The sequence below is a fragment of the Lithohypha guttulata genome (genome assembly GCF_036872675.1).
Source record: "Lithohypha guttulata strain CCFEE 5908 chromosome Unknown scaffold_3, whole genome shotgun sequence".
NCBI lineage: Eukaryota > Fungi > Ascomycota > Eurotiomycetes > Chaetothyriales > Trichomeriaceae > Lithohypha > Lithohypha guttulata.
In genome coordinates, this window is record NW_027042752.1 from 2212092 (window position 1) to 2238652 (window position 26561).

Genomic DNA, 26561 nt, shown 5'->3' on the forward strand with positions numbered 1-26561 from the left:
GCATTCGCACTATCAACCATGGAAGCATTTCGCTTCCTTCTTCAGTGACGGCAATAAAATCTGCCAGTGTCTGTCGAACCTTCTATGGAATTTTTTGGTATACCATTGTCGGCACGTTAGGTAGAAAGTGTTTGATCATCTGCTGCCAGTATAGGACGGCTCAACACGCGCCTTGCTGTCTATCTGTCTGGGCATTTGAGCACCTGTCGCGCCGAGTTCTAGTCCGGGTATTGCAACGGCACCATCTACCAGGGCGTTCTGTCGACTATTGGGACGAGAAGGCGCAGTGCCTGACAACTTGGTTGTGTGAAATCATGGTACTTGAGTTCTGATTGGCTGTGGAAGCGCTTACTATCAAAGTGGAACCTTTCTATAGGCGCCATATGTGGAGACGGCATTGCACGTCACACCTCTTTTCTCGTATCATGAACTAGATTGCTCTGCTCGCTGCATCTGAGCAAGTTCACCGCAAATCTACAGCCAGTCTTTTGCGACTCAAAGCTTGGGTTTTTGAAGGTGTTACCTTCCCAATTGCCTGAAATGGGGTGGCGGGGCTCTCCACGTACTCAGACGTTGCTGTACTGTATGTCGACGCGACTTCTCAGCTGAATGAAGTGTGCAGAGGTGCACGTTCCAGTACATTCATATGGCCTAGTCCCCTGATGCCGACTGCCACTAATCACATATTCTCCCGTTCAATGTCCTTTATCTCCTTATCCTGTTCCAAGTTCTACGCAGAAGTCCTCTCAAATTCTTGCATTTTGTGTCTATGCACCTTGTCGTGGACAAAGTCTCGCGTTTGAGGTTGGAGCGACTGGAGCAGTGGTAAGGAAAGACCCTATCTGGTGAGTGCCGTTACCTCGCGCCCGAGGCTGACTCAAGTTATTCTTTGTCTTTTCGTTTCTTTCTTTGTCTCCGCTCTTGTCCTCAATGCGCACCTGCTATGTTCTTGAAGATGCGCTTCTAACTGAACGGCATCTTAGCATTTGTGAATTTGAAACACCTTGGTGTTCACCAGTCTACTGTCGTTGTCTAGCGCGACCACTTCGCTCAACGAAGTCAGTCCACGCCAATACATCAACCACGAGCTCAATCTAGCGACCCCCGATAGACCTCTGTCTCGAAAGCATGTTCGAACAGAAAGCCGTCAGGTCGTCCTTGGAACGAGGAAATCGGAGCAGTATTCTCACTTCGAATGTCCAAGACAGACGCAATTTGTGGTGGAAAGCCTTTCGCAAGACTGTCCTTGAACCGCGTTCAATTGGTATTCTAGAGAACCCGATGACCGACAAGGTGCCTGCTGAAGTCCTGAATTTGGTGGAACAAAAGTGTCAATATCTTGAGAGGCATGAGCAACAGGCATTGCAATTTGTGGACGCGGTTTCCCATGGTCGAGGCTTCGGCTCCTCAGCTCTCTTCCCCTCGGAAATTCTACCAGCAGTATCCGACAACCATCTTGCGCGGAACCTAGAGCCAACATTCGATCAACAGACTCTACCATCTCAGGAGGACAGTTTCCGAATACCAGTGTTCGAAATTCCAAATCCGTGTCCAGGTCTTGTTTCAGGATTTCCCCAAACTGCTTTTGACGAAGATGAATTCAGGGAACTGCCTACACATGCGGCAGCATCAGGCATAATAAGCGATTGCAGCAGAGGTCGAAGTCATCCCGACCCAGCTGTCTACACACCCTTTCTGCTCCTTGAGAGGACATACGGCAATGCCAAACACGAAATTGAATGTGCGATGAATTATTGCGCAATGAACGGAACCGCGGCGCTGAACTCCATTAATATGGTATACGAAAGCGCATGGCCTGACCGAGTCGCACGACCTGTGAGAGATCCAGTCGTCTTTTCCTGCATTATCGACAACGATCTAGGGATAATTAACCATCATTGGATGTCAGAAGGTGGCTTCTTTGTGGCACCTCTTTGCAAATTCGACTTTCGAGACTTAGAACACTTTATGCATTTTCTTGCATGGATAGAGGCAATCGAAGAGTGGGCAACCACTTGCTTCTTACCTGATCTGCAAAGAGCTCTCCGAGTTGTGTGTGAGCTCAAGGCTGCTGGGTATGCTGTGGGTCCAGCGAAGGCTTCACTGTCTCCCATGTCAATTGATGAGAAACAAGACAAGCTGAGTCGGTCCATGAAGGAGGCGTTCGACAACATACCATGGAAAGGAGAACGATCAAGACGAACTCCATTGGGCGTAACGAGTGCGATGCGTATGAGAAGTCCCAAAGCTACTGCTGAACCTGAACCTGTTGTAACACCTATGAATCTCTCACATACTATAGAGCCTGCATTGCCAGAAATATCGCACACAATCTCGGCTGATCCGGTGCCTCTGCAAGAACATGCAAGAGACTCAGTCACACTGAATAGTTCCACAGCTATTCCAGCACCTCCAGATCCCAAGAACGAGGAACTCAAGAGTTCTGAGCAGGAATTCTTAGCGCCAACGGATGTCGCACCAATGACAAAACGGAAAAAGTCTAGCCTTGGATTATCGCTAGTAAAGTCTGCAGGACTTTCAAAAGGAGCGAATTCCGCAAAAGAGACTCGTTCTATTGGCTCAGCAGGCCTTGAGGTAAACGAAAGCCCAGCAGTCAGTGTATGGACCATGCCACTACCTCAGAATAACAGTGGCAAAAGTCCAGGCATAGCAACGAGTACCGTCAGCATGAAGAGTCCTGCGGAATCCACTGTCTCGATTCAATCAAAACGGTCATTCACCTCTCTGCGAAGCAGGAAGATTAAGTCACCGAGTACACCAGATTCTAGTTTTGGTGCCTCACCTAAAGGTTCCAAGTTCAAATCGAAGATCAGTAACAGCCTGGGCATGATCAAAGAGCATACTCTGACAAGACCCAAGTACTCGGATAATTCTGCACCTTCGAGTGCTAAAGACCACCCTCCTATGCCCACTCCTGCGTACGACAAGAAGAGATTCGATATTCGGACACCTAAGCCAATATTGCCAGAGAACCCAATGTCCTCCATCTCAGAGACTCTCCACAATCGATCGATGTCCGAGTCCGTTAATACAAGTCAGGCTTTCAATGGATCAGGTGTTATGGACAAATCAATTGCAGCTGCGGCATACAATGCTAGTCATCCTCTACCTTTACGACAATGGGCAAAGAGCCCTACGATAGCAAATACTACCACGACGACGCTTGAGGCTCGCGGCTGACATCTGTTCTAAGATATCTGCTTGTGAACCATCCTGTATTTGTAGTACTACCTATGTTATGAACGTTGTTTACTGTCGGGACATCAAAGTCCCTTTGTTCGAGCGAGGAGTGGGCGGCGAAATACTTGTTAGACAGACGACTGCAAACGTGTAGAAAAGTGATGCCAGAATGCAATTGCCTGCCACACCGTTGCGGATCACCTCTTCGTCACGCACATTTTGAACATGACCTCGAGCAAAAGACGTCTATGTCCTGAGCCCGAATTGTAACCGAATCGTAAAGACACGCCATATAGCTGAGTGCTCTGTTCCTACTCAAGATTGCGGCTCACGTTGCGAGAAAGAAGCTGTTCAATTGGCTTTCCTTGTAGGATCGACTGTTCCACTTTCCCAGTAATTGCCGCTTCCGTGGCGGGCAAGCACGATGGGACCGGATTACAACCAGAATTACGTCGTCGTTACATATAGAGTAGTCATTCAAGTAAACTTTAGTACACATCTCAGCTCGACAGCAACTGGAAGATTGAACCAGCCATGGGTGTTTTCATCGACCAAAATTAAGTACAGCGTGAATATGAGCGGGCCATGTTCTATGCTAATCAAAAAGTAACCAATGCTCCCAAATCCTGAGTCGAATCGATCGTTTCAACCACAGCCCGATTCTACCTAGTGCGCGCTCCTGTCCATGCGAAACGGGACGAATCAAAACAGCTGTATTGGCGCGGGCACATATACCTAAGCACGCTCTACAGCCTGGACGTTGCTCTCATCACTGCACCAAGCAGGGTCTCAATCAGTCACATGATTGCATTCCTTCAGGACGTCAAGCTTCGTAATTCTCCTCAACAACGACAATCGAGGTGGAAGCACATCAGCACGAGCTGTATATGCTGCCTGAAATAGTGAAATGCAAGAAAGACAGACCTGCTCTGCTAATTACGAAATTTTTAGTGCCCAGGTTCTGCATGAATCGGAGCGTCCACTTACGCGCCCAACCTCTACCCCGATGTGCAGCTACATCACATGAGTTCAATCCCAGAACAAACTATCCGAAGGTGCAGGTGCGCTTCCAAGCTGGTTCTATGAAGCTCTCCTGACTAGACGGGTACTAGCCCTAGCGCTTTCTCCGTCCTCGTGGATGCTTCGCAGCATCCGCTTGTCGTTCTCGGTTACGCCGCGATGCATGGTTCACTGTATCAAGCAGATCTCAACCAATATCAATATCACCGTGTTGATTTATGCTTGACCAATTTGCGTATGGGCTAACCTCTCGCTGAATATTTTAGCTACCAGTGTCTTGAGGGAGTCACTAATCTTGCACACGACATGGCGAAGGCGGCCTGTTCCTCGATTGATTGTGCGATTGAGGACATCAACAGTATCGGGAGTGGTGAAACAACTCTGGACCTGGCCAGCTCAAATGCTACCAACACGATTCATGCCTCGAGTATACGCGACGACTGGTCGAGGCCGTCATTTGATGCATCACACCTACACTGGAAGACATTCAGAAAGAATGTCTTAGCACCACATCGGATACGTGTCCTCGAAGGTCCGCCTGGCTACCCTCTACCTCGTAGCCTGATTGCTCTTATACATGCTGCAGGGAATGACGTCGGCAAATTTGAAATGCAAAGACAAGGGTTTAGAGAACAGGTTGCTGCAGGTAGAGGATTTGGACTGTCACCCTCCTTCCCATCAAACTTACTGCCTGCCATAGACAACGAGCCAGCTCTCTCACGATGTGCATTCCTCAAGTTCAACGCAGAAGCATTACCGAAACGTCACAACGAGCACGGTGATCCACTATGTGAACTTTTTAAACCACAATCCGATCTCGGCTGTGGTTTCTCTCACGACGCTTTCGCAGGGCTCGAGGTCAGCAAGATACCATTGTACCTAGTGGCACATGGCACTATTGCTCGATGTAGTGTTGGCAAGACTCGTCCTGGTACTTCTCTGTTCTGCCCCTTTCTCATCTTTGAAAGAACCTTTGGACCAGGAGAAACCCGACTGGAGGTGGCCAATAATCAATGTGCGATAGCAGGTGCTTTGAGCAATAGCAGTATGCAGATGCTCTTTGCTCAAGTGTGGTCGTCATCCGAGGAGCCCTTTCCGGATCCGCCCGTCTCTTTTTCGTGCACAATCGATAACGATGTTGCGATCATCAACTATCATTGGATTGACAGCTCACTCGGCCATTGCACGTCACCAATATGTAAATTTGAACTTGGTGATAATGAGCATTTTCACCACTTCAATGTCTGGATTCAAGCCATCGAACAATGGGGGGCCAGAACACTTCTACCAGTAATCAAAAGGGCTCTATCATCGTTAGAGGAACGCAGTCGACCTCAAGTGGAGACTGAGTCGCCCTCTGGCAGGCCCGAGTTGAGGATCGACACGGTTCTGGAGGAGGATGCACTTATGACCTCGCTTCGTGACTCTTCTGCCTCACATTTCTGTTCTGTGGAAGACGACGACTTCACACCCGTAAGCAGCAGTGTTGCAGCCTGGGGTTCACCTATCATTAATGAGTTCTTCTACAATAACCTGCAATTTCACTCCATACCACGTCGGCAACATTCTAGTAGAACTTCTTCAAGATCTAATAACACGAGGTTTACGGGTGACCCTGCATCGATCGTTATAGCAAGAACACCCGTACCAGCGGCCTCGACGCAGCCGCGCGGCTTCGGCGTTTCAACGCCACTCACGCCGGCAGCGTTTACTTTCTCATCAACCAACAGCAATGAAGAGAGTATTTCTCCCCCGCCCTCGTACACAGGACTGGATACTGAGCTTGTATATCAGAAGCGTTTGTCTCACGCCATGGACGAAATACGAGACCTTCAAGATCAGCTGCAGCGTCTACGTCGAGAAATGAGTGGATTGACCACGTCCTATCAGAACGAATTGTCTGGGCTGAAGAACACAATCGACAAAGTGCTGCACAGGGTAGAGAGCCCGCCAAGCACGGCAGGATTAGTCTCGCCATCGAGTTCGGTAACGGCAAGTTCGACGACAACGACGATTTTCAATCCTCATCCGATCACCAATACGATAAATGCCTCGCTGACGATGAAGGATGTCTATACGGACCTTCAACACGCTCGTCAGTTGTCTCAAGCCACAGTCGTTACCACTCCCACAGACCCAAGGCCAAAGAATCTTCCTTGGGACCGCCAAAAGTCGCAGCGCGCCAGGTCATACTTACAGCAAGTGTTGACCGTTGACACAGAAGATAATCAAGCAGCGCCCGCAGATACCACCCGCAATGCTTCTGAAAACGAGGAACAAAACTTCAAGCCAATTCCTGTTGAGGTCGCCGCACCCACACGTTCACCCTTGAGTGCACGAATCCCGCAATTACCTCCGATACTAGGACCGATGTCAGCAGCCTCTCCCAGTCCAGCTTCTGTTATCAGGCCAGGTGCTTCAAACGCTCTCGAAAAGCCACCAGCTTCTCCAGAAACAGCTAACACACTCAGGTGGACGGCCATCCTCCTCGGATTACAGACACTAGGGACTTTCATTCCGAGCACAGTCCTGCGTATCGCTTTTCTGGGGCTTGTCACAGATTTTGCGTTATTGGCGCTTGCCGGTACGCAGTGGTCGAGCACGGCAGGACACATTCTGGAGTGGTTGAGGAAATAGAGGGTGATAGACGCAGCAACACAGATCACAGATGACGGATGAGTGTCCATAGATATGACTATCATCCGCAGACTTTGTAGCATCAAAGACAACGATTGACATGCAAACGTTCCGAACAAAGACTGTTGTCCCCAGATAGAATCGAATTGATGAAGAATTGTAGACCATCTATCTCTGTCCTGAAGAAGCCGGGACTTCCACCAGACTTCTCCTTGTCTCACCGAACAGTCCGCAACCACAACGAAACCTTTTCTCTCCGTCACTCAAACACATACATAACCTCTCAACTCTCATAATAAGGCCGACTACTCAACGCAACCGTATTATCCTCCAAATCAATCAACATCAACACATTCTTCAAGAACGGCTGCCCAAGCGCATTGTACAACGACACCTCATCAGCCATGACCGCCGAATCCGTCACAGCACTGTAACAAAGCTCTTCCTCAATATACTCCTCCGACTCATAATCATAGTACTCTACTTGTTCGCGAATGACGAGGTCCTCGGGGTTGATCGGGAAAGAGTCTCCAGCAATGGTGATGGCGAGAGGAGGGATGTAGGAAAGTTCGGTGCAGTTGAGTTCGTAGATATAGTGGTTGCGGGAGATGTCGTAGTAGTGGTCGGGAGTTGGGGTGAAGAGGTTGTTGTAGGACTTGGCGAGGGAGGGTGGGAAGAAGAGGAAGGGGAGGTTGGATTCGAGGAAGAATTGGCTGCTGCCGGCGCTGTTTGTGGTTGTGCTGTTGGGGGATGATGCCATGGGGATGAATGTTGTGCCTGCTGAGCGTTTTTGTGGAACGTGATGATGGGACTTACGGACGTGGTTCCAATCGGTTGGGGTGCTTCTGCGGGTACTGCTTGTTGTGGTTGGGGTGCTCAGATTTGTGAATACTGGAAGACTGACTCCTTCCACAGAGATGATGTATGATCGGATGGATTTGGTGTCGTCGGAAGCTAGCGGTTCGATTGGTACATCGGTGAAGCGGCCAGAGGAATTGATGCGCGCATCAGTAGTGTCACCAATCCCGCCAAATGTAATGCTGCCTCCATTCGAGCTGTTCGAGCTATCTCTGGAGAGTGCGAGAGTGATGTATGGGCGTGAGAGCCTTGAGGCGAGATTGACGCTTACCGAATCGTAGTTCATTTGGTTGCAAGTGTACTCTCCGTCGTAACCGTAAATAGTGGTGGAGGAATTGAATGGGCAATGGAGATCGTTAGTCCAGTCTGTGCCTGGAAATTTGGATGTCGAATTTCGAGGTGCAAGACCCAGGACACCAGAAGTGAAATTATCACCATTGGACCACTCCACCATGGACACGATGCCCATTTCTTGCATGAAGGTTGTATCGGATGTGAAGCTGAGCAAAGCTCGTGCCATTGGTCCCGCTGCGAAGTCTCCCAAGCCGAATCTTGCAAAAAGATTCACATCAGTAATTGAGGTGATAGTTGGGTCTGAAGTCTGGTTGAGAGTGCCACCTAGAGCACAGAAAGATTGTGGGAAAATGCTTCCATGATGGAAGCAGCTGAAAAAAGCATCTGCCACCCATGTATCTGCACTGCCAATATCGATCAGAAGATCGAACGATTGAGAGCCGACAGTGACGGGAATAGAGAAAAGGTCCTTTAGCTGACTGATAGTGATACCATCATCGTCCAGAGCTGCAGTTGAAGCTTGCCTTGCGCCTCGAAATGATCGTGATGCTGAGCTTGTTGATGTGCGCTTCGTCCGGTGAACCTTGAGGTCGACGGATTGACCTAACTCGCTCAGTGCAGATTTGATACTACGAGATCGGTGAGGGATGGAAGAAGCAAGATCGAGGCACGTACTCAACACCAGGAGTATGGGCGCAGCAGCAGAGAGCAGCATCTTGGCGTAAAGTTCGAGACCCTTATTGACTGAGTTGTTGATGCAGGAATAGATAAGCAGGACGAGAGAGGTCGACGTTCAATGCCGTTATATCTGCTGCACAATGAGTAATTTCAATTTACTTTGCAACGGGAGTGTTGGTTAATGGACATGCAACAAGTACCGTTTCGCGGGTCGCGGAAGCGATCTTGTTACCGTTGTCAGTAAACGTGGCTGGATCTCCGCAGAATGTAGCAGGGAAGACACTGTTGAGACGAGGTTGCCGGCAGTACATTGGAGGACATACAAATTTGTGAGTGGCAGAGGTACCAGAAAGCTCATAGTTGACTGATTGTTCCGGGGTCTGTGGCACCACATGTGCAGATAACCGAGTGAACCTGCAGCAAGATCTGTACGAACCAAATCTGAAACATCATGTCCGCAATATGGTGCGTGCAAGGATACCTACCGACGATGTGAGGAGCTTTGGCAGCCTTGGATCAGCGGTACCCGTGTTGCGTGTCGTAAATGGGATGCACGATGCGGGTTTGATTCCAGCATAAAGAGTGAATAGTGTGTGCTTCATCCTATTCGTTGGGGACTATTTGGAAATCCCAAACTTCTTCCTCATCTCAGGGGCACGCCTCAATGTTCTCTCAGTCATTGTGTCTCGATCCCAGATGTACGTGACACTCTTCTGGGCGAGCACAGCGGCAGCCCACTTGGAGTACGCTGGCAAAGTGTCGAGCCGTTCAGCGAATGACTTCGCAAGGATCTTGTCGTTCGAGAACTCGTGTGCACGAAGAACGAAGGGGGCAACAAGGATCTGTACTTCTCAGCGTCGTTCTGAATAGGTGGTATGACGAACGGGTTCGGTTGCGAGAATCACAGAAGAGCATTTGAAAAACCTGGTTCGCTGTACACGAAAGACTTACCTCAAACAAAGTTAGCCTTTCAGCACCACCAAAAAAGGGACCTTTTCCATGCCCGGTCACTTTAGCCAGCTGAGGTTCAATATGTGTCTTGATTGCCTCGAACGGATCGTCTGCCGCTGTAGGCACCTCATCCGTGCCAGCCATGACCTGTGCCCTCATGAGAGATGAATTGACTTTGTTCATCCAGGTATCAAGGAGCAAGTTGAGTGTATAGCGATGGTATGCTGACTTGGGGTCTTTCGCCACAGGGTATATGTGACCCGAAAGGTATGGGAAGGCATCAATCAGATAGTGAACCACTAAGGCGGACTCAATGACAGTTTCGGGCTCAGACGAAGAGAACACTGGATGTGTATGTTGGAGTGTCGGGACCAGTCCACGCGGGTTGCTGTATGACAGGATCAGCCGTTCGATCTCCTGACCTAGTAGTCTGAACTCACATTCTCAGATACCACTCATCTCTAGGCCTTTCCAGGTCTATGATCGTTTCCTCATAGTCAAGACCCAACTCTTTCACTATGATGTGGGCACGATGGGCCCACGGGCATCCGTGATTAGTGTACAAAGTTAGCTTTCCTTGCGAGTTGTCAGTAGCATCACCCATCTTTACGATTTGTCGAGAAAGGGCTGTCAGTCTGCGTTTGCTCATCGAGGAGAGACTCTTCGTTAACGAAACGTCTCATAAGAACGGAACGGAGCAGCAAGATCGATCACGACATCTGTTCATTCGGCATTGTATCGACAAGGATCGTGGAGTCCCCATGACGTGAATGGCCGATCGAAGATTGTGAGGAGCTCGAGATGAGGAGGAAGGAGCTTCACGTTTTGGCCGCTTACAAATCGAGGTCGCGTCACGCGTTCGGGAACGTGGGATATTTTCAGCACGCGTCCTTCGACCTAGCAGGTGCGAGGCACGAATTAAATGCACTGGCATGGCTGGAATAAATCTTCTCGAGTCAGAAAAAGCATGTCCAACCGCTGTGAGATAAGACTTATGTCATGTAGATGCATCTAAATTCTGTACATTTGTCGCTATATAGTCTGTGGATGACACTGTCTACTTCCAAGAAGGCGAAACTTACAAGATCAACCCAGCGACCGCGATGAGCAGGCAAGCAGCAACACTCATGATAGTGACTGGAGCCTGCTCAGCAGCTGCGCCTCCTGTAAAGGCTTTGACACCCTTGATGTCACTGACACCAGTAGCCGCGGCAACAGGACTTCCAGTAGCCCATACACTCCACGAGCTGGAATCAGATGCAGTAACGGGAGTAGAGCTGGCGGCTAATGGTGCTGCTTTGCCGGCATCGCTTGCTGCAGGCGTTGGGACAACAGTCATGGTAATGACAGGAGTGGCTGAAGATGCGTCAGAAACCTTTGCTGAAGCACTGCTAGAAAAATCCCAGCTGCTCCAGATGGTTTCAGTCACGGCTTGGGTGATTGTTGAGACCTTTGTCGTGGTAGAGCAGACAGGTGCAGCAGTAACCACAACAGCTGTGCAGCTTGAGGTAGCAATCCACTTAGCTGTCTCAACGGCGTATGTTGAGCAGCTTGTCGTGGTGCTAATTGCGGCAGTCGCGCAGGAGGAGGAAGTGATCGTTGTGGTTGTTGTAATTGTCTTGCCGTTTCCACTTCCATTGCCATTTCCATTACCACTTCCACTGCTGCTACCATTGCCATTACCGTTGCCTGTAGCGGGTGAGGTTGTGCTAGCACTAGACCATGTTGCCCACTCCGAGCCCCCAATCGTATAGGTTGGGGTGTAGGTTGAAGTTACTGTTGTTGTGCACTCAGTAGAGCTGCTGCTTGCAGGGTCGACTGGCTTCGGCGACGTTGTAGACCAAGGTGCCCATGTGTTGTCCGCAGTAGTGCTAGATGTTGGATCGACTGGCTTCGATGATCTTGTTGTCGATGAGCTTATTGACCATGGACCCCACGTAGAGTCAGTAGTGCTGCTGGTAGGATCTACAGGCTTGGACGAGGTAGAGCTAGATGAGGTGGAGCTCGAGGTTGGCCATGGGCCCCAGCCATTTTCAGAAGATGAGCTGGAAGATGTAGAGGAGCTGGTTGAGCCGGTTGTATCGATCAAGGATGTGGAGGATGAGCTCGGTTGACCACGTTGCGAGGTTGTGGTGGTGCTGCTCGTACTCTCATTAGAGCTAGAAGAGCTCGTTGTCGTGGTTGGTTGAGCTGTTGTGCTGCCAGAGGTTGTCGATGTGGTTGTTGTCCCTGAGCCAGTCGTCATCGTTGTGTTACCGAAAAAGTGTGAGAACGTTGTAGTCGATGTCGCGCTCGACCCACTCGTTGTGGCCGTAGTGCTCTCGCTTGTGGTCGTTATAGGACCAAACGGACGCGATCTTGTTGTGGTAGTAGTGCTAGGCGACTGGCTTGTGACGGGGGTGGTGCTCGATGTGCTCGATGTGCTAGTCGTAGAAGTAGTGCTTGTTTGGCTTGTGATAGAGGTAGTGTCTGAAGTGCTCGCCGTAGAAGTGGTGCTTGATGTGCTCACTGTAGAGATAGTGCTTGGCGTGCTGGTCGCAGAGGTAGTGCTCGATCTACTGGTGGCAGAAGTTGTTGAGCTGGTTGGACCGGCTGAACGCGTTGTGGTAGTGCTGCTGGTCAAGCTGGAAGTTGAGGTGGAAGTGGAGGTTGACTGTGATCGAGTAGTGGTCTATCGTCATTAGTATAAGTTGCTTTGGCGCAGAGATAACTTACAGTAGAAGCAGTCGCGGTAGACGCTGTGGTAGACGCTGTGGTAGAAGTCGCTGGCGTAGTAGTCGTTGTAGTCCTAGTTGTAGTTGTAGTCGTAGTCGGAGCCCTGGTAGTGGTGGTGGTGGAGGTCGAGCTCGAGGTCGTGGTCGTTGTGGTTGTGGTCTATACAGATCAGTCAGGCCTACGTTAGTTATATCTGAAAAACACTCACAGTAGTTGTGCTGCTTCTAGTGGTCGTCGTGGCTATAGTGGTCGTAGTCGTCGTCGTGGTAGCTCGAGAGGGGCACACCTCAAGGGCTTGCGCAATCTGACCAACATAATCGTTGTTACCCAAAGCAGCAGTCGCTTCCCAGACCATGACACCAGCAAAGAGAGGGCTGTCGCAGAAGTCCTTAAGCAATTTTGATGCATCAGTCTGGTCCAAGTACATGTATCCATCAACTGTTGCAGCAGGGGAGCCTGGCAGACCGATAAAGATCTGTGGCAGGTTGCTTGGTCTGCCGTGCGAGTTCGCAGTGAGCCAAGAGACCCAGTCATTGTACGAAATGTCTGTGCCGTAGGACTTGTCGAGGTGAGAACGGGCGGAGCATTGAGGAGTGTTGTAGAACTGGATGAATAGGTAGTCGAAGGAAGCGGCCATGATAGCAGAAGCGAGTGAGGCATCAGGAACGACACACTGAGGTGCAGCGGTAAGTATGTTGCTTGTGTAACCGTCACCATTCATCTTTTCTCGAAGTTTGTTTGCGAGCTGTCCGTAGGCATCACTTGCTGCTCCCTCAATGTCAAAGTCAAATCCATCAACGACAGCATTACCAAAAGGTCGGGGACCATCCCAACCTGCAGGCTCAGGTCCAAAGATCTGCCACAACTCGGTTGCCAATACGTCCACGTCTTTTGACTCGAGAATGTATGGGTCACTTCCATCAACCTCGCCGCCAATAGAGAGGAGAATCTTCTTTCCCTTGGCCTGGCAAGCTTGAATCTGAGTACTCCATGAACCCACGTCGCAGTACATGTACATCTTGGTGTCCTCGTACAACGGAGTTCCCCAACACTGGTTGCCGAAATTCCAGGAAGGCCACCCGTTGTTACCCTTCATGCTTGGGAAACGATTCACGAACCCAACTGGTATAATGTCGATGTTGTCATCGTTGCAAAAATTCTCAATGTCCAGCTGATTTTCTCCCTGTCCATAGTATACAGCGATTTTGGGTGCTGAGGTTCGCCTGGCGATCTTCGTTTCGACAGGCACGGCAGAGACGATGGTAGTGAGCGTGGAAGCTGCAAGCGCAGCAGCAGTAAGAAGTGAAAACATTGTAAGCAAAGAAAGAGTGGCTGGGCAAAAGATACCCGATTTTGTTAAAAGACTGGACGGCAGACCAAAGGCTGCCAATGCAAAAAGAATGCGCAACAGAATCGCAGTGTGGGAAAAGATACGGAAAGAACAACAACCTACCTTAAGAGGGAACACACCTCGAAGCAATAGCCCCGTTGTGAGATCCACCGAGGCATAGCGTCGATACTCACAAAGCTAGTCAGGTATAGACAGCAAGTGCTTCTGGTCTCCGCAGATCCAGGACGCTTGCTTTTGCTTAAGAGTGGTGAGCATGGATGATCCTCACTAAGCTTGTCCATGTCTGTCTGTCCTCGAACTATTGCGAAAGGACTTGCCTGCAGTGTCCATTGAGTGATCAGGGACAACATGACTTTCGTGTCGTCGGCGCAGGATCTAGCTTGCTCCTGGCGCAAACTGTGAGATCAGATGGGAAGAGCAACCAGGTTGGACGCCACAAAAAGAAGGGGATGAAGTTGGGAAGGATGAAGTTGAGATCAAATATAGATGGTTCCACTTGTGGATGAGAGTAACCCAGATCCGGCACAGAGTCGGCACGCTACACCTTTTATGGAAGTTACTGCGAGTCAAGCGCTGTCAGGGGAAATTCGCTCTTCTGTGATGAGTCAACCGCACAACGACGACAGCACGCCTGGGATTTTTTTCGTGATGGATGGACGCACAAATCTACAATCTAGAACAAGAGAAGCACTAAGTAAGCCGAATGCGATGAGTGCGCTGCGAGGCTGACACCTCCACTGCATCATGATGGGGTATTTTGGATGGTGATTTCCGTACGTGGCACGTCTGAATCGTGCAACATCCGATACATTGAGTCTTATCAGATCTTGCGGTTGTTGCGAACAGATTACCTCGAAGCGATTGACGACTATGCCAGAAGTCCGCCTACTCAATTTCGATCGTGCAATACTGTACAACGTGGATGGAGGTACCCACAAATCCACAGTGCTGCATTCACTTCAAAAGCAGCATTTTAACGAAGACCAGGATACTTTTGCAAACTTGATATGGTGCAATAGTCTGCTCAGGAGACCAAGGCCTAGGGCAAATGTGAGAACAACTTGAGAAAGGCGATGTGATTGTCTGAACACCTGAAACATCTAGCCCGAAGCTAACCTGCCGAAGGCCGAGTTCAACAGATATTGGTCCATACCGATAACGACAAATAGGATATGTATTTGTCCAGTCACTGGACGCATGATTCTGCTAATGGGAATTCGTCCGCTGAAACCAACTTAGATAGACCTGCGTCACTGGTTTGACACGCAGCAAGCATGAGTAATCGAAACTGTTAGCCAACGTTTTGAGTGCCCTCAGGTCGTCGGGTGCAAAAGCAATAGCCAGCAAGTTCTCATGCAACTACTCCCCATGTCGTCCGTAACATCAGCTTCCCATACCTAGTGATTTGCTGCAGAAGTCCCCTGTAAGGCGTCTCGAATGAGAGGCGCAACCTGCTTCCGGCTTCTTGTAGTATCACCCATCCACCATACTTTCCAGAACTTATCACCGATCTTATTGTCAAGCAGACTTGAGAGTTCGCGATCTTCGTCCCATGGCTGTAGTTGCAGAACATCTGCGTTCTTCTCAAACACGTCGATAGCTTGAGCCCCGTGCTCTCCAAAAGTGAAGAAGGCGACTTCCTTGCGAACACCAGATCTGGTCAACAACCCAAATATCTCGAGTTGCTTGTCGCCCTTCTTAGCAAAGGTTTCAATCTCGTTGATCAGGTTTTGCTTGCCTCCTGCGTGCTGCGACAGCCACTCAAGATCTTGTACGACACTTCCAATTCCGATGAATAGCTGCTTTCCATCTTGCGGTCGTTCCAGGTACGATTTGTAATCTCGATTGAATATCTCTTGCATATGGAGTAAGTTCAAAGACTCCGATTTTGCTGTCTGTACTTGTTGGAACAAGTCTTCTCGATCGAAATCGTCCCCTGTTTGCGGATCCAGGAAGGCAACCTGATCTCGATCCACATCAGAAACTCTGTCGCCAGGAGCTTTCAAGTCCCAGGTATCGATCAAGATGGGTGTCAGTGCTAACCTCGATATCTGTCTGAACCCTGGCAAATTTTCATGATCCTTGTCTACGGTCCATAGATTGATATTACGTAGGTGTTGAGTGACGAGAGATTGACAGCTGCCAATGCCCAAGCGTACGATCCGTGGTTTGGCTTCTCTCGGCACGTAATCTTCTTCGACGTGATGATCTATGCATCCCACCATGTTGAAGCGGTTTTCGATGTCTTCTTCATTGATAGACTCAATTGAGGGCGCGTTGTGATCCACAAGGATAACGTCGACCTTGTCCGTCGATTTGGTAGTAGTGAAGTGGTCGGATGGTGCAAACGCTTTCTTCAGAGCTGGTAGTGTCTTCTCGTTGTTCGCGAGCTCGTGTATCGTGATCAAGTTTTCGAGTAGTGTCTTGTCGCGCTGTTGCTCCCGAGCCTTGACCTCCGTTGATGGTCCATCTTCAGACTGAGGCGTCAACCCATCAACGGCACCCCGAACAGCTACTCCTAACTCTGGTCGAAGGCGCCATAGATCGCCTGTATGTATGAATGGCAAATTCAGCACCGGCACGTATATTGGGTTTCTGTGATGTTTGGACGCGTTTGGCCTAGCATTATAGAAGTAAGAAAGCGTGAAAGCGCATAAAATGCTGTCAAGATCGCAAGATGGGTTGCCCAGTATTATTGTTACGTCTCTGTGCTGGGTCTGAGAGAAGACTACCTTCCTGATATTGGTCAGATAAGTGATGATGTCTTGACCAAGATGAAAGTTTGGAAGCCGCATTTCATCTTCATCCATAAGTGGCAGTTGCATCTCAGACCTTCGGGTTAAAATATCGGACTGGAAAATGGAGCGCGGTTTTGGAGTCGGAATATTTATCCTCGCTCGTTTCGAGCTTCAAGGATTGTCTGTCTCGATTGGTCAGGCTTGTCCAGGGTTGGTCAGCGCTCGCTCCACGGCGACTACAATGTTTAGTACGATGAAAGGATAGTGCAAAAGATGCGGTTGCGAAAAGGCTGGGCCACACGAGCAAAGTTATAGATCGAAGCTCGAACTTCAAGGTCAAGAAACTGCTCTACGTCATCTGGGCTTGTACCGCGACTACTCAGCTCGAGTATCTTTCGGAATACCTGCTCGTTTTGAATATGTCACTTTGATGAGTGACAGTGCGTTTGCTCTGAACATAGCTGGTAGTACATTGACTGCGGTATCTCATCTACCAAGCAATCTGGCCAAATAGTGCTAGTCTTTCTCGTGTATCTGTACATTCATGCTGTCTAGTAGGTCAACTCCAGCCTCAAACATATAATTTTCGTCGTGGTCTTTTAACTTTGCAATATTGTGTCAACATCACCAGGAGGTTCAGTAAATCTTTGACCCATATAAGCACGCCCCCGGACGGTCTGCTCGTCAGGTCCAGCTCGTGAAGGAAGGACTAGACTTCACTTCTGTTTTTAGTCCATCCTGATCGTCGATCCATCTTGGTGAATGCCACCTCTAAAGAGTTCACGAATGATCTTCCCGTGCCCAATCGTCTGTTCCACTATACCTTCAACGTGTTTCGGCTCAACTCTGCCATACCAGATACCCTTCCCGGCGAGGGGAGACATACCTACCTCCTGTTCTTCGGGAGAAATGGCTTCATCGGCAGGCAGAGCCAGAGGCTCGGTTTGTCCAGCCACCACCTTGTCTCGAGGCTTTGCCCCCCTGGCTCGTCGCTCCAAAGCTGCGAGTCGGTAATTTGGTGGTATGTAGACTATCACGTTCCCAGCCCACTTGTGTCCACCAATATGCGATATCATGCCCACATTGATCGGATGCTGGTCACCGTGCTTGATGTCTATTGCATCTGGCCGAAAGATAGGATGAGACGCAAAAGACACGACTGCTTCATTATCCTGCCCGTTGTGCTTTACATCGTCGGACGTCACTTGGCTTCGGAGTGTATGCCTCTTATTGATGTACTGCACAAACTCAGAATGTAATAGTGGTCCAAGCATGCCGCAGCGAGTGTCTCTTGAATTGTGACTGCATATCAATATAGTGGGTGTAGAAATTGGATGCATATTTTCAGACCAACTTGCTGCGGCAGGAGTGTTTCGCTCTCGTTCTTCCCTTCCCATTGAACTTTCTGCGGAAGCGTCCGGCGACACGAAAGCTTCCAAGAATTGCAGGATACTGGAGCTCTCGGGCTCAATGTTGCTGACCATTTGAAAGGAAGGAAAGAGGATGGCTTGCGGAGGGTTCGGAGCTTGGCTGTCTGAAGTGCCAAAGGAGGAAGTACTCACAATGACGTTGCGGTATGGCTGAAGCTGGTCATCAGTCACACTCACAGAGAAACCTCATCGAAAGAACTTACATTGTGGAAGCGGCCCTTTGGTCCAAGCATTTCCTTTATCTGGGCTACCACTCCGCCCCAAGGAGCAGTATCTTTCTCATCCTCAATCTTGCTTTTCCAGTCCGCCAAACCTGTAGAGACCAAGATCTGCTGAGAATAGGCAGCCATGGTTCCATTAAGATCTTTCCCTCTTTCAATATCCAAATCGACTGGCATATCTGCACATTCGCAACTTGGAGCTGGACATTTTGGAACCACAGGAATTTGGGACGTTCGCTCCAGCTTTTTCTTTTCAACATATAGATGTTGACGAATAGCATGCTTGACATGTTTCGACTTGCTGCCAGTTTTGCCGCTTTCTTTCAGCCAGCAGGGCGAAGCGCGAAAGGCAAACATCTCCAAGTGACCATGGATAGCCTAGCCACTGACGAAGGAGTGATGAGAACAGGTAACGAATACATCGTTGATGATGTCTAAGAACTGTCTGATCGCGTTGTGTCTCGAAGTTTGGAAGCAGGAACTGAATGACGTCGTCGTCCATGTCCGTCTCGGGCCCGTCTGCTCCGTTTGCTGTCCGCAGTACTCGTAGGAACTTCTCAGATGTACGGGAATGGGAGCAGATATATGCCTTGTACTATCGTATTGACATGCTTGTTCTTTCTCGTAGCTCCAAGAACCTGACACAACATCAACTAACGATGATAATAGGTGGCCTACGATCTAGAAGGTGCATTCGGTTCTATTCAAGGCCATGATGGCCATGTGCAAAATAGCATCAATATTAACAATTTAAATTCTTAGTCTATTGCGCAAATCACGTCCGTGTCCCAGATTTGTCGTGTTTGACATATGTAGCAAAGAGGACCATGTGTAGTGTCCGTGACCTCCCTCGCCTGCCTAGAGACGCCCAAGTTGCCCATACTCATCACATCCGTAAGCTTCTCACAGGGCGAACTTCCGTCAAATACAATCGTTGGGCCATCATAAGCGTTGATCCGATCTGACGGAGTCATGTTTTGCCAGATCCACCAGATTCGATCAATTTGAGCATGGTGCAAATAGAAGGCTGGTTCAGAAGGAGAAACGAAGAAATTACCACCTGGATCTCCGCCAATTGTGTAATGGCCAGCAGAATGGACACCATAGAAGCCAACCGGGAAGCCGTCCTGCATTTAATGTTGGAACTGCGTGATTGTTTGGTAGTTCTTGATCAAGTCGAAGGACTCCTTGTCGGTTGACCATTCTTGAGACACGAACGGCGAAATGCGCCTGCGTAAACATCGCAGATTGTGGGCGAAGGACGAATCAACTGCTGTCGAGCTACCATCGCCGGATCGGAGACCAGAGAACTGTGGCCAAAAAAACGACGGTATGGTCCTTGAATGGACCTGTTTTGACACAGCCACCATCTCTCCAGAAGAGATACAGTTCATGCCGTTTCCAAGCGCATCTGTGCACCTATGCTCGGTAGTTTTCCCGTTACCGAACATGCTATACTCACTGCCATTGAAGAGGGGTGAATTCACTGGGTCATGAGCATACTCTAGTAAGGCTGAAAGCCGCTGTACTCACGCACATTTCCTAGTGCTTGCTCGAGGTTCCAGGTGAATAGCCTATGCCATGCCAAGCAGCTAGCATTTGCGGTAACCGACCATAATGCCACATCGCGGTGCTGCTAGAAATATCGATCGTATGGATACTGAGAACGACCAACATACACCTACATGGACCAAGATGCCGGAGCGACGGCATGGAGCAACTTTCTCGGCTGTTCAAGGCTCTTATTCGTCTATGTCATGACCTGACAAGCACGAAACCTCCGACGTGCCGACATCAGAGTGCTCTGTCGGTTTTGGTCGTTACTTAGAGGCATGAGTTTATTCGTTGTATTCTATAACCACGTCCCATATCGAGTGGAATAAAGAGGTCGGAATATCTGAAGAGTCATTTGCGTAGGTCAATTTAGCAAGTACGTCACACACAGCCAATGATTCAATCAGAGAGATTCCACCATCTCAGACGAAGTCCAAATATCACCCAGATGGAAGACAATGTCTTATTGAGGTAAATCAATGGTCTGAATAGCAGTCAGCAGAGGTCTCGAGTCCGTAGATAAACGCAAGACCCTGTGTACGTCTTTGACTCTCTTTGGAACTGGATCACGTCTGTCATACTATTCAATATGAAAATGCGACCTGAACGAAGGACGACATTATAGGTATAGGTGTTGCATGAAGGCTTATAAATGAACATGCGAGATGAAAGACGTGCCTCTCGACTCCGCAAACACCATACCAAGGGCCGAAACGGATGTGTCAACTGTAGGTACCGCAGGGTCAAATGCGACGAGAACAAAGACGGATGCAAAAGGTGCCGAGACTATTTGGTGAGTTGCCGATACGGTGGTCAAGATGCTGACCTACAGGTGCTCGGTGAGATGGTCTTCACAACTTTTGACATTAGTCCTCAGGCTTGCCGCGTAGGTGCGCCCGACAGGAACGTTGACACGAAGAGCTTTCCTCTGGTGTGCAGTCCATCAAACGATCCAAAGCATGCCGTCTTACTTCGTTTCAAGAATCGTACAGCACTATCGCTCGGCAACGCTCAGACCAGGCTGGCCTACGCTCGAGTTGTCCCTGGGCTAGCATTGCGGTACGGCTTCCTCTTCCATGCGGTCACAGCAACTACCTTGCTACACGATCGGGCGTTGACGGGAGCCCAAGTCCCTCAACATGACGAACTTCACCACCTCGGCCAAGCAGCCGCGCTGCTCAACCATAGATTGTCTACCAAGATCGTGGCTGCCGAGCGAGACGCAATATGGGCAACATCAGCCTATCTATGCGCCTCGACCATTTTCAATATAAGTACTACGGTCCCACAGCACACATGGCCGCTCGAATCGTCCAACCAAAACAGCCTAGAATGGCTCACAATGCAAGCTGGTCTCAGAATCGTCTGGCAAATGACCGAGATGAACAGACAGGACAGCGCATTCAGCCAAATCGAGCCGACCACTCCACCTTCCTCAAACTGCGTTCACCCGACCGAGCCCATACCAGGCATCAATGGAATTCTACCCATCTTAGTCACTTTGTGCGGACTGGACAAGAACAGCACCGGCGAGAACAACCCCTACCACACCGCCGCAAGTCGATTGACGACACTACTTGCCGTGCCAGGTACACCCGACAATGTACTTACTTTTATGGTTTTTGCAGGAGGCATGAAGAAAGAGTTCCGAGCTCTACTACACAAGAAAGACCCGAGAGCTCTTCTGTTGCTGGCGCTGTGGTATTCCAAACTCTTTCATTCGATGTGGTGGGTAGTGCCTAGGGCGAGGTTGGAGTGTCAGGCTATTTGTCAGTACTTGGGAGAGATGAGGGTGCAGGAGAGGGGTTTTCAGCAGGTGCTGGGAGTGGTCCGAAAAGCTAGCGAGACGTTGGAGTTGACTTGTGTTGCGGAATTGGTGGACCTTTTACCTCGCTTGCCGGTTGAGAAAAAGGTGGCGAATGGGCCGACGAGCATGAAGGTGGAGATGTTCTGGGATGGCTATTGAGGCCTAAGAACACGCGTCGGAAGAGGCGAGGGTATCATACTGAAAGAGCCTGGTTATTGGCACCTTGAACATCACCTGTTTGTCCGTGCAATTTGTCAGATAACATGGTATGTGCACTAGGATACCTCTCGAGACCTCTACCCCTCCCTCGGCAGCTCTCCTGGCACACTGAAGCTCAAGTCTCCGTTACTCGACTTCACCACGTCCTCAAAAGCGCTCTGGAACATGATATAGGTCATCTCATCAGTATAATTCTTCCTCGAATAGTCAGCCGCTTCCTCCGCCACTTTAACCGTCTGAATACCCCTCGCAGCTGCAACGGTATCAGCAAGCATCTGTGCCTGGATGCAACGATCGAAGGCGCCGAAGAGAAATGTTGCTGCATCGACGGTTTTGCCTACTGTCAGGTGGCCATGGTTGCCGAGAATGACGGCTTTGTGAGGGCCGAGAGCTTTGACGATCTGTGTGCCTTCGTCTTTTTTGAAGGCGATGCCACCGTGGTGGAAACAGATGCTGTGGTCGTTGTGGAAGCTGGGATGTGTCAGATCTGGTACTTTAGCAAGGAAGCGGTTCTGCCGTGCTTACCGGCATGCGTCCTGGTTAATCGGATCGAGCTTGATGCCTAGTGATGAAAAGGCCTTGCTGGGCACAGAGTGGCAATGCACCGCAGCGATGACATCTGGTCGAGCCTTGTGGATAGCGGAATGGATTACATATCCAGCTGGGTTGATGGAATGCATGTTGCCTCCTTCCTTGACCACACCTTCTTCGTCAACCAGGCAGAGGTCGTCCTGTATGCTTGTTAGCTTCGGCTAGAGCTAATGTTGCCAATGATCTACCTACAGGTCGCATATGGCTAAACGACTTCCCGTGTGGGTTGATCCTAGATTTGGCCTTAGCATCTTCTGATCACATCGCTCCTACCGAGCAGTTGAAGTTTACACACCAGAAGTGGTCCGGCATAACAGGATCCCTGACAGTAACGTGTCCACCTGCATCTTATGAGAATGGTCGTTACATTCACAGAGTGCATAGTTGCTCACCTGCTCCTTCATTGTTGTAGCCATTGAGCCCAAGCCATCGAAGAGCTGCTGCTTGGTGTAGCTTCCTGTGCGCTCGTTCCGCCTCTAATGACTCGAACCTTGGAACTCGTATTTTATGGACTGGTTTGGCCTGGTCGCCACCCACAACAGGGTATACACCGAAACGAAACCCGGGCATGGTATCGTGTGATGGTGCTACCGTTGCCATATCGCGTCGTGTGTGCACGATTGCTGGGACATATGGTGGTCGACACGACTTGGCGACAGCTTTTGCAGCGACGGATGCCCGTCCAAGTAGCGACGACATGCTTGCCTTGGTCGTTGGTTCTTGGCGGTGATATATCTCCTCACTTTTGGTAGTGTTTCAACATTGAATATCAACCCTTTCTCTGTGCACGAGGTCCTGGTTAGAGCCTTACAGCAGGTTGACGTGCGGGGATCATGTTGACATTGCCGACACCCGTCTCCCATATTGCTGCACGAATCGGTGAAAGATGTGATTAGCCGAACCACTCGGGACGATGTATTTCTGCAAACGCCAGCCTTATGAATGTACTTGTACAGCAATATAGCAGCACACCTCTCTGCTGTTGCCGGGCTGCTTTTGGGTTCTAAGATTGCTGTAGTGAGCTTGGACATCAGTAGTCAACAAAAATTGTGAAACGATCACGCCAGCCATACTCGCAGAGTGTACAGTCAGTATTAGTATGGAGCAGCATCACTGGCCCGCGTTGTGTAGTAGGGCACACTACCATGGTCTTAGAGACAAGAGGGCTCACTGAAGCATTCATCCGATACACGTGGCTCAATCGCTGATAGTTGGGTCACTCCCGAGCGACGACCAGCGATCGCTAGAAATGTGCAAGCTTAGCGAAACTGTTCCGCAAAAAGAAGGGTTCGATCTGACTAGGTATTGTTTGCTGTCAGAAATGTATTGAACCTCTCCAATGCACCCATAACCTATTCCGCAGGTACTTGGTAGTTTCCCTGATTCACGCCTGGCGATGAATCGAGTGGTGGAAGGAACGGCGACGGGTTCCAGACACAAGTCGTGGAACCCCCAAATTTGCGCCACAGGATTTGTTTCATATTCCATCAGTCATGACGTTATCGAGTAAGAGTGGTTTCTGATACTTTGATGAAGCTGAAGAGCTCCAGCTCATTGATTGTCCATGTTCAACAATTCAGCAGGAGTAGGGGTTGGTATGTATGATTTATCCGCTTTGTCTACGAAGTGACGATATTCCAGGATTAATGTTCTCCCAGCCGGAAGTACTCGTAGGGAGCTCGATGCGAGAGTGACACTGTTCCAAAGTCTCGTTGAGCTCAGCCCCTTAGAATGAGCATATTGGCCTAGCCTGTAGAATGTTTACAAACGTTCTATCGCTGGACTCAAGTTCACATCTAAGACTGACCGTCAAGCCGGAGTTGTGTTCACGCAAGATCGGCTAACTGAAGCTAGAGCAGTCTGGGATCGGAATCCGGTTGTGTGCCAATTGCGCTAAGATCTGTTAGCTTTAGTACTAAGTCGTTTATCGGTGATTACTCACCTCGTGGCCGTCCTTGACTTTTTCCCGAGTGCTCGTGTCGCAAAATCGTGATCGCTCCTGCCAAGTCTTCTCCAATATCAGATCGTTATTTCTAAGCTGCATATTATCGTGAGCCTGAGACTCGACGGTAAATTACATACGTTTCGTTCTAGAAAAGAGTCTGCCATGATAATTGTGGTCACAGGCCGTCAAGTCCACCATCTCTGGTAAAATCGTAGAAGCTTTCCGGTGTTCACTAGCGCATTTATCACGAGCTTGCCCCTATCTAAAAAAGATGGGCTTCAACCATCTTCTTTCCACATTTCGTACGCTAGATGCGTCTTCATGTCAACTTTGGACACCAACGTGGCGCTCTAGATCTAAGCCTCATCAACTTCGTACCATAACGAGGAAGGTCTTATCGACGGTTCAGCCTCGATTCCACACTCGTGGACCCACGTGTCCGCCTGCACGCGCTGGCGACGACACGAACTACTCACCACTTCAACGTTGATGGTCCGCTTTCAGGCCTGACTCCTATAACACGTATACAATGAGCTTCCTGACTCCGTACCTAGGGAAAGCCACCGAGCTTAGCACGAGAACGTCGTGCTGTGTCTCCAAGGTAAGTTCTTTTCGACTGCCACTACTCTTCTCTTTCTCGATACACCAACCGTCAATGCGTTGTCACTGAACAGCGCGTCCTTTCCTTTCATTCTCGTCGTTCTTTACCATAGCTGTTGCCTTTAGCAACATGCTGCCACTCGTTTCTTTCTTTGCTTTCTCTGCTTCTCTGGCTGCTGCCTCGATCGACCAGCTCCAACCGCGCGATACTTGCTCTTGCCTCAGTCCCGCTGCCCAGACCTTTGCGAATAGCGCCGCAGTAACCGATGCTGCCAACAAGGCTACCACTCCGACCGGATATACGAACACCGGGAGCAATGGCTCTCAGTGGGCTACGGGAGATGGATGTTTAGGTTTCGTGGATATCGACGATTACGACAGTAATGCTTGTGCTGGACTTTGCGATACCATTACAGAATGCTCAACCTTTCAGATCTGTAAGTAGTCACGGCGAACCTGGATGCTGCGCGCTAATTCGTCAGATTATGAACAAGCTGCCTCCGGAAACCTACAGGCAAAATGCTCTTTCTGGGGTGGTGTAGTGGATTCAAACAGTGGTAGCATCATCAGTAACGCTATCGGTGCTTGCAACACATATACTAATTCCAAGGTCGTTCCTCCTTCCGGCTTCGATACTCCAAAATGGTACGGCGGTTCTGCTTTTGACCGATCTTCCGGTTCAGCTGGTGCAGCTTCGTTTATCGGCTCAAAGGTGTTCCCAGGTGGCTCTTACGATACAACAAGGTGTGCGGACGAGATGACAGCACGAAATGGTTCATTCTACAATACATACCTCGTTCACGACAACAAGGCTGGTCAACAGCAGTACTGCGATGTATACTCGGATGAGCTACCACCATCTGCCGCAACATATACAGGCAGCACAGGTAACAAGGGCAACGCTACAATTTCGAACAGTTTCGCATGTGGAAAATCCAAGGTTGACGGTTCAAAGGCTGGCAGCTGGTATGACTGGTCGTCCAAGCCAAGCAACTCGTCTAGTACCTCGTCTAGCTCCACATCGTCGCGAACCATTCCAGGAACCTCCAGCAGTGCCTCTGCAATCACTACTACGTCGGCTACTCAGTCTACCACTGCACGCAGCTCGTTCACCGGCCGACCACATAGCCAAAGCACAGATTCGAGCTCGTCAGCCGATGCTACCTCGAGCACGTTCACCTATACTCGAACATCCACAACGACCGAGTCCGGGGACGTGACAACGAGCTCTTCTGGAGAGCCAACGACCACTGTGCCAGGAGTGGTTACCACTACCAGCTCCCACGGCTTCTTCTTTGGCAACACAACTAGCTCGACTATAGACGCAACCACCACCACCACATCTGCCTCAGCAGACGTCGCTCAGCCTGCTACGACTACGACTACCTCAGCCCACATTGTTCCACCTGTTGGAAGCAGTTCTACAACGGCCTCGGCAAGCACGACCTCGTCCGTTTTGGATGCACCAGGCTCTACTACGACGACTACCGCTGCTAGCACTGTTGCCACTTCATCGGGATTCGGCCAACCTGCGGTCGATGGTACTACCACTGCGGGTGCAAGCAGCACGACTCCAGCAGTTCTGAATGAACCAACCTCTACGACAGCTGCTGCCACTTCATCAGGTATTGCACAGCCAGTTGCAGGTGGCACGACCACTACAGGTTCAGACAGCACGACCACTACAGGTTCAGACAGCACGACCACTACAGGTTCAGACAGCACGACCACTACAGGTTCAGACAGCACGT

At 49.8% G+C, this 26561-nt stretch overlaps 9 protein-coding genes across 9 annotated transcripts in view; 3 read left to right on the forward strand and 6 right to left on the reverse strand.

The window, feature by feature from the left end:
- Positions 1–1128: 1128 nt before the first annotated feature.
- LTR64_004591 (uncharacterized protein) lies at positions 1129–3201 on the forward strand (the record flags this gene model as incomplete). Its single annotated transcript, XM_064898936.1, has 2 exons — positions 1129–2230; positions 2399–3201. 2 exons carry the CDS (start codon positions 1129–1131, stop codon positions 3199–3201), a joined length of 1905 nt encoding a protein of 634 aa, XP_064754893.1.
- A 3940-nt stretch (positions 3202–7141) lies between these two features.
- Positions 7142–8725, reverse strand: LTR64_004592 (uncharacterized protein; the record flags this gene model as incomplete). The annotated part of the gene is made up of 1 exon (XM_064898937.1): positions 7142–8725. One exon carries the CDS (start codon positions 8723–8725, stop codon positions 7142–7144), a length of 1584 nt encoding a protein of 527 aa, XP_064754894.1.
- Positions 8726–9305: 580 nt separating this feature from the next.
- LTR64_004593 (uncharacterized protein) lies at positions 9306–10243 on the reverse strand (the record flags this gene model as incomplete). Its single annotated transcript, XM_064898938.1, has 3 exons — positions 9306–9530; positions 9640–10027; positions 10080–10243. 3 exons carry the CDS (start codon positions 10241–10243, stop codon positions 9306–9308), a joined length of 777 nt encoding a protein of 258 aa, XP_064754895.1.
- A 474-nt stretch (positions 10244–10717) lies between these two features.
- On the reverse strand, positions 10718–13666 carry CHT2 (Chitinase 2; the record flags this gene model as incomplete). Its single annotated transcript, XM_064898939.1, has 3 exons — positions 10718–12310; positions 12355–12513; positions 12563–13666. The coding sequence occupies 3 exons, from the start codon at positions 13664–13666 to the stop codon at positions 10718–10720; spliced, it is 2856 nt and encodes a 951-aa protein (XP_064754896.1).
- Positions 13667–15102: 1436 nt separating this feature from the next.
- Positions 15103–16515, reverse strand: PPX1 (Exopolyphosphatase; the record flags this gene model as incomplete). Its single annotated transcript, XM_064898940.1, has 1 exon — positions 15103–16515. The coding sequence occupies one exon, from the start codon at positions 16513–16515 to the stop codon at positions 15103–15105; it is 1413 nt and encodes a 470-aa protein (XP_064754897.1).
- Positions 16516–17171: 656 nt separating this feature from the next.
- Positions 17172–18223, reverse strand: AIM32 (Altered inheritance of mitochondria protein 32; the record flags this gene model as incomplete). Its single annotated transcript, XM_064898941.1, has 2 exons — positions 17172–18023; positions 18077–18223. The coding sequence occupies 2 exons, from the start codon at positions 18221–18223 to the stop codon at positions 17172–17174; spliced, it is 999 nt and encodes a 332-aa protein (XP_064754898.1).
- A 2090-nt stretch (positions 18224–20313) lies between these two features.
- Positions 20314–21614, forward strand: LTR64_004597 (uncharacterized protein; the record flags this gene model as incomplete). The annotated part of the gene is made up of 2 exons (XM_064898942.1): positions 20314–20441; positions 20588–21614. 2 exons carry the CDS (start codon positions 20314–20316, stop codon positions 21612–21614), a joined length of 1155 nt encoding a protein of 384 aa, XP_064754899.1.
- Positions 21615–21751: 137 nt separating this feature from the next.
- On the reverse strand, positions 21752–22964 carry LTR64_004598 (uncharacterized protein; the record flags this gene model as incomplete). Its single annotated transcript, XM_064898943.1, has 5 exons — positions 21752–22145; positions 22200–22405; positions 22458–22497; positions 22561–22606; positions 22658–22964. The coding sequence occupies 5 exons, from the start codon at positions 22962–22964 to the stop codon at positions 21752–21754; spliced, it is 993 nt and encodes a 330-aa protein (XP_064754900.1).
- A 2306-nt stretch (positions 22965–25270) lies between these two features.
- LTR64_004599 (uncharacterized protein) overlaps positions 25271–26561 on the forward strand; it is a gene marked incomplete at both ends in the record, with an annotated part of 5728 nt that continues 4437 nt past the window's right edge. The window contains one exon of the mRNA XM_064898944.1: positions 25271–26498. Within this exon, the coding sequence (XP_064754901.1) occupies positions 25271–26498 (1228 nt within the window). The remainder of the gene's footprint in view (positions 26499–26561) is intronic.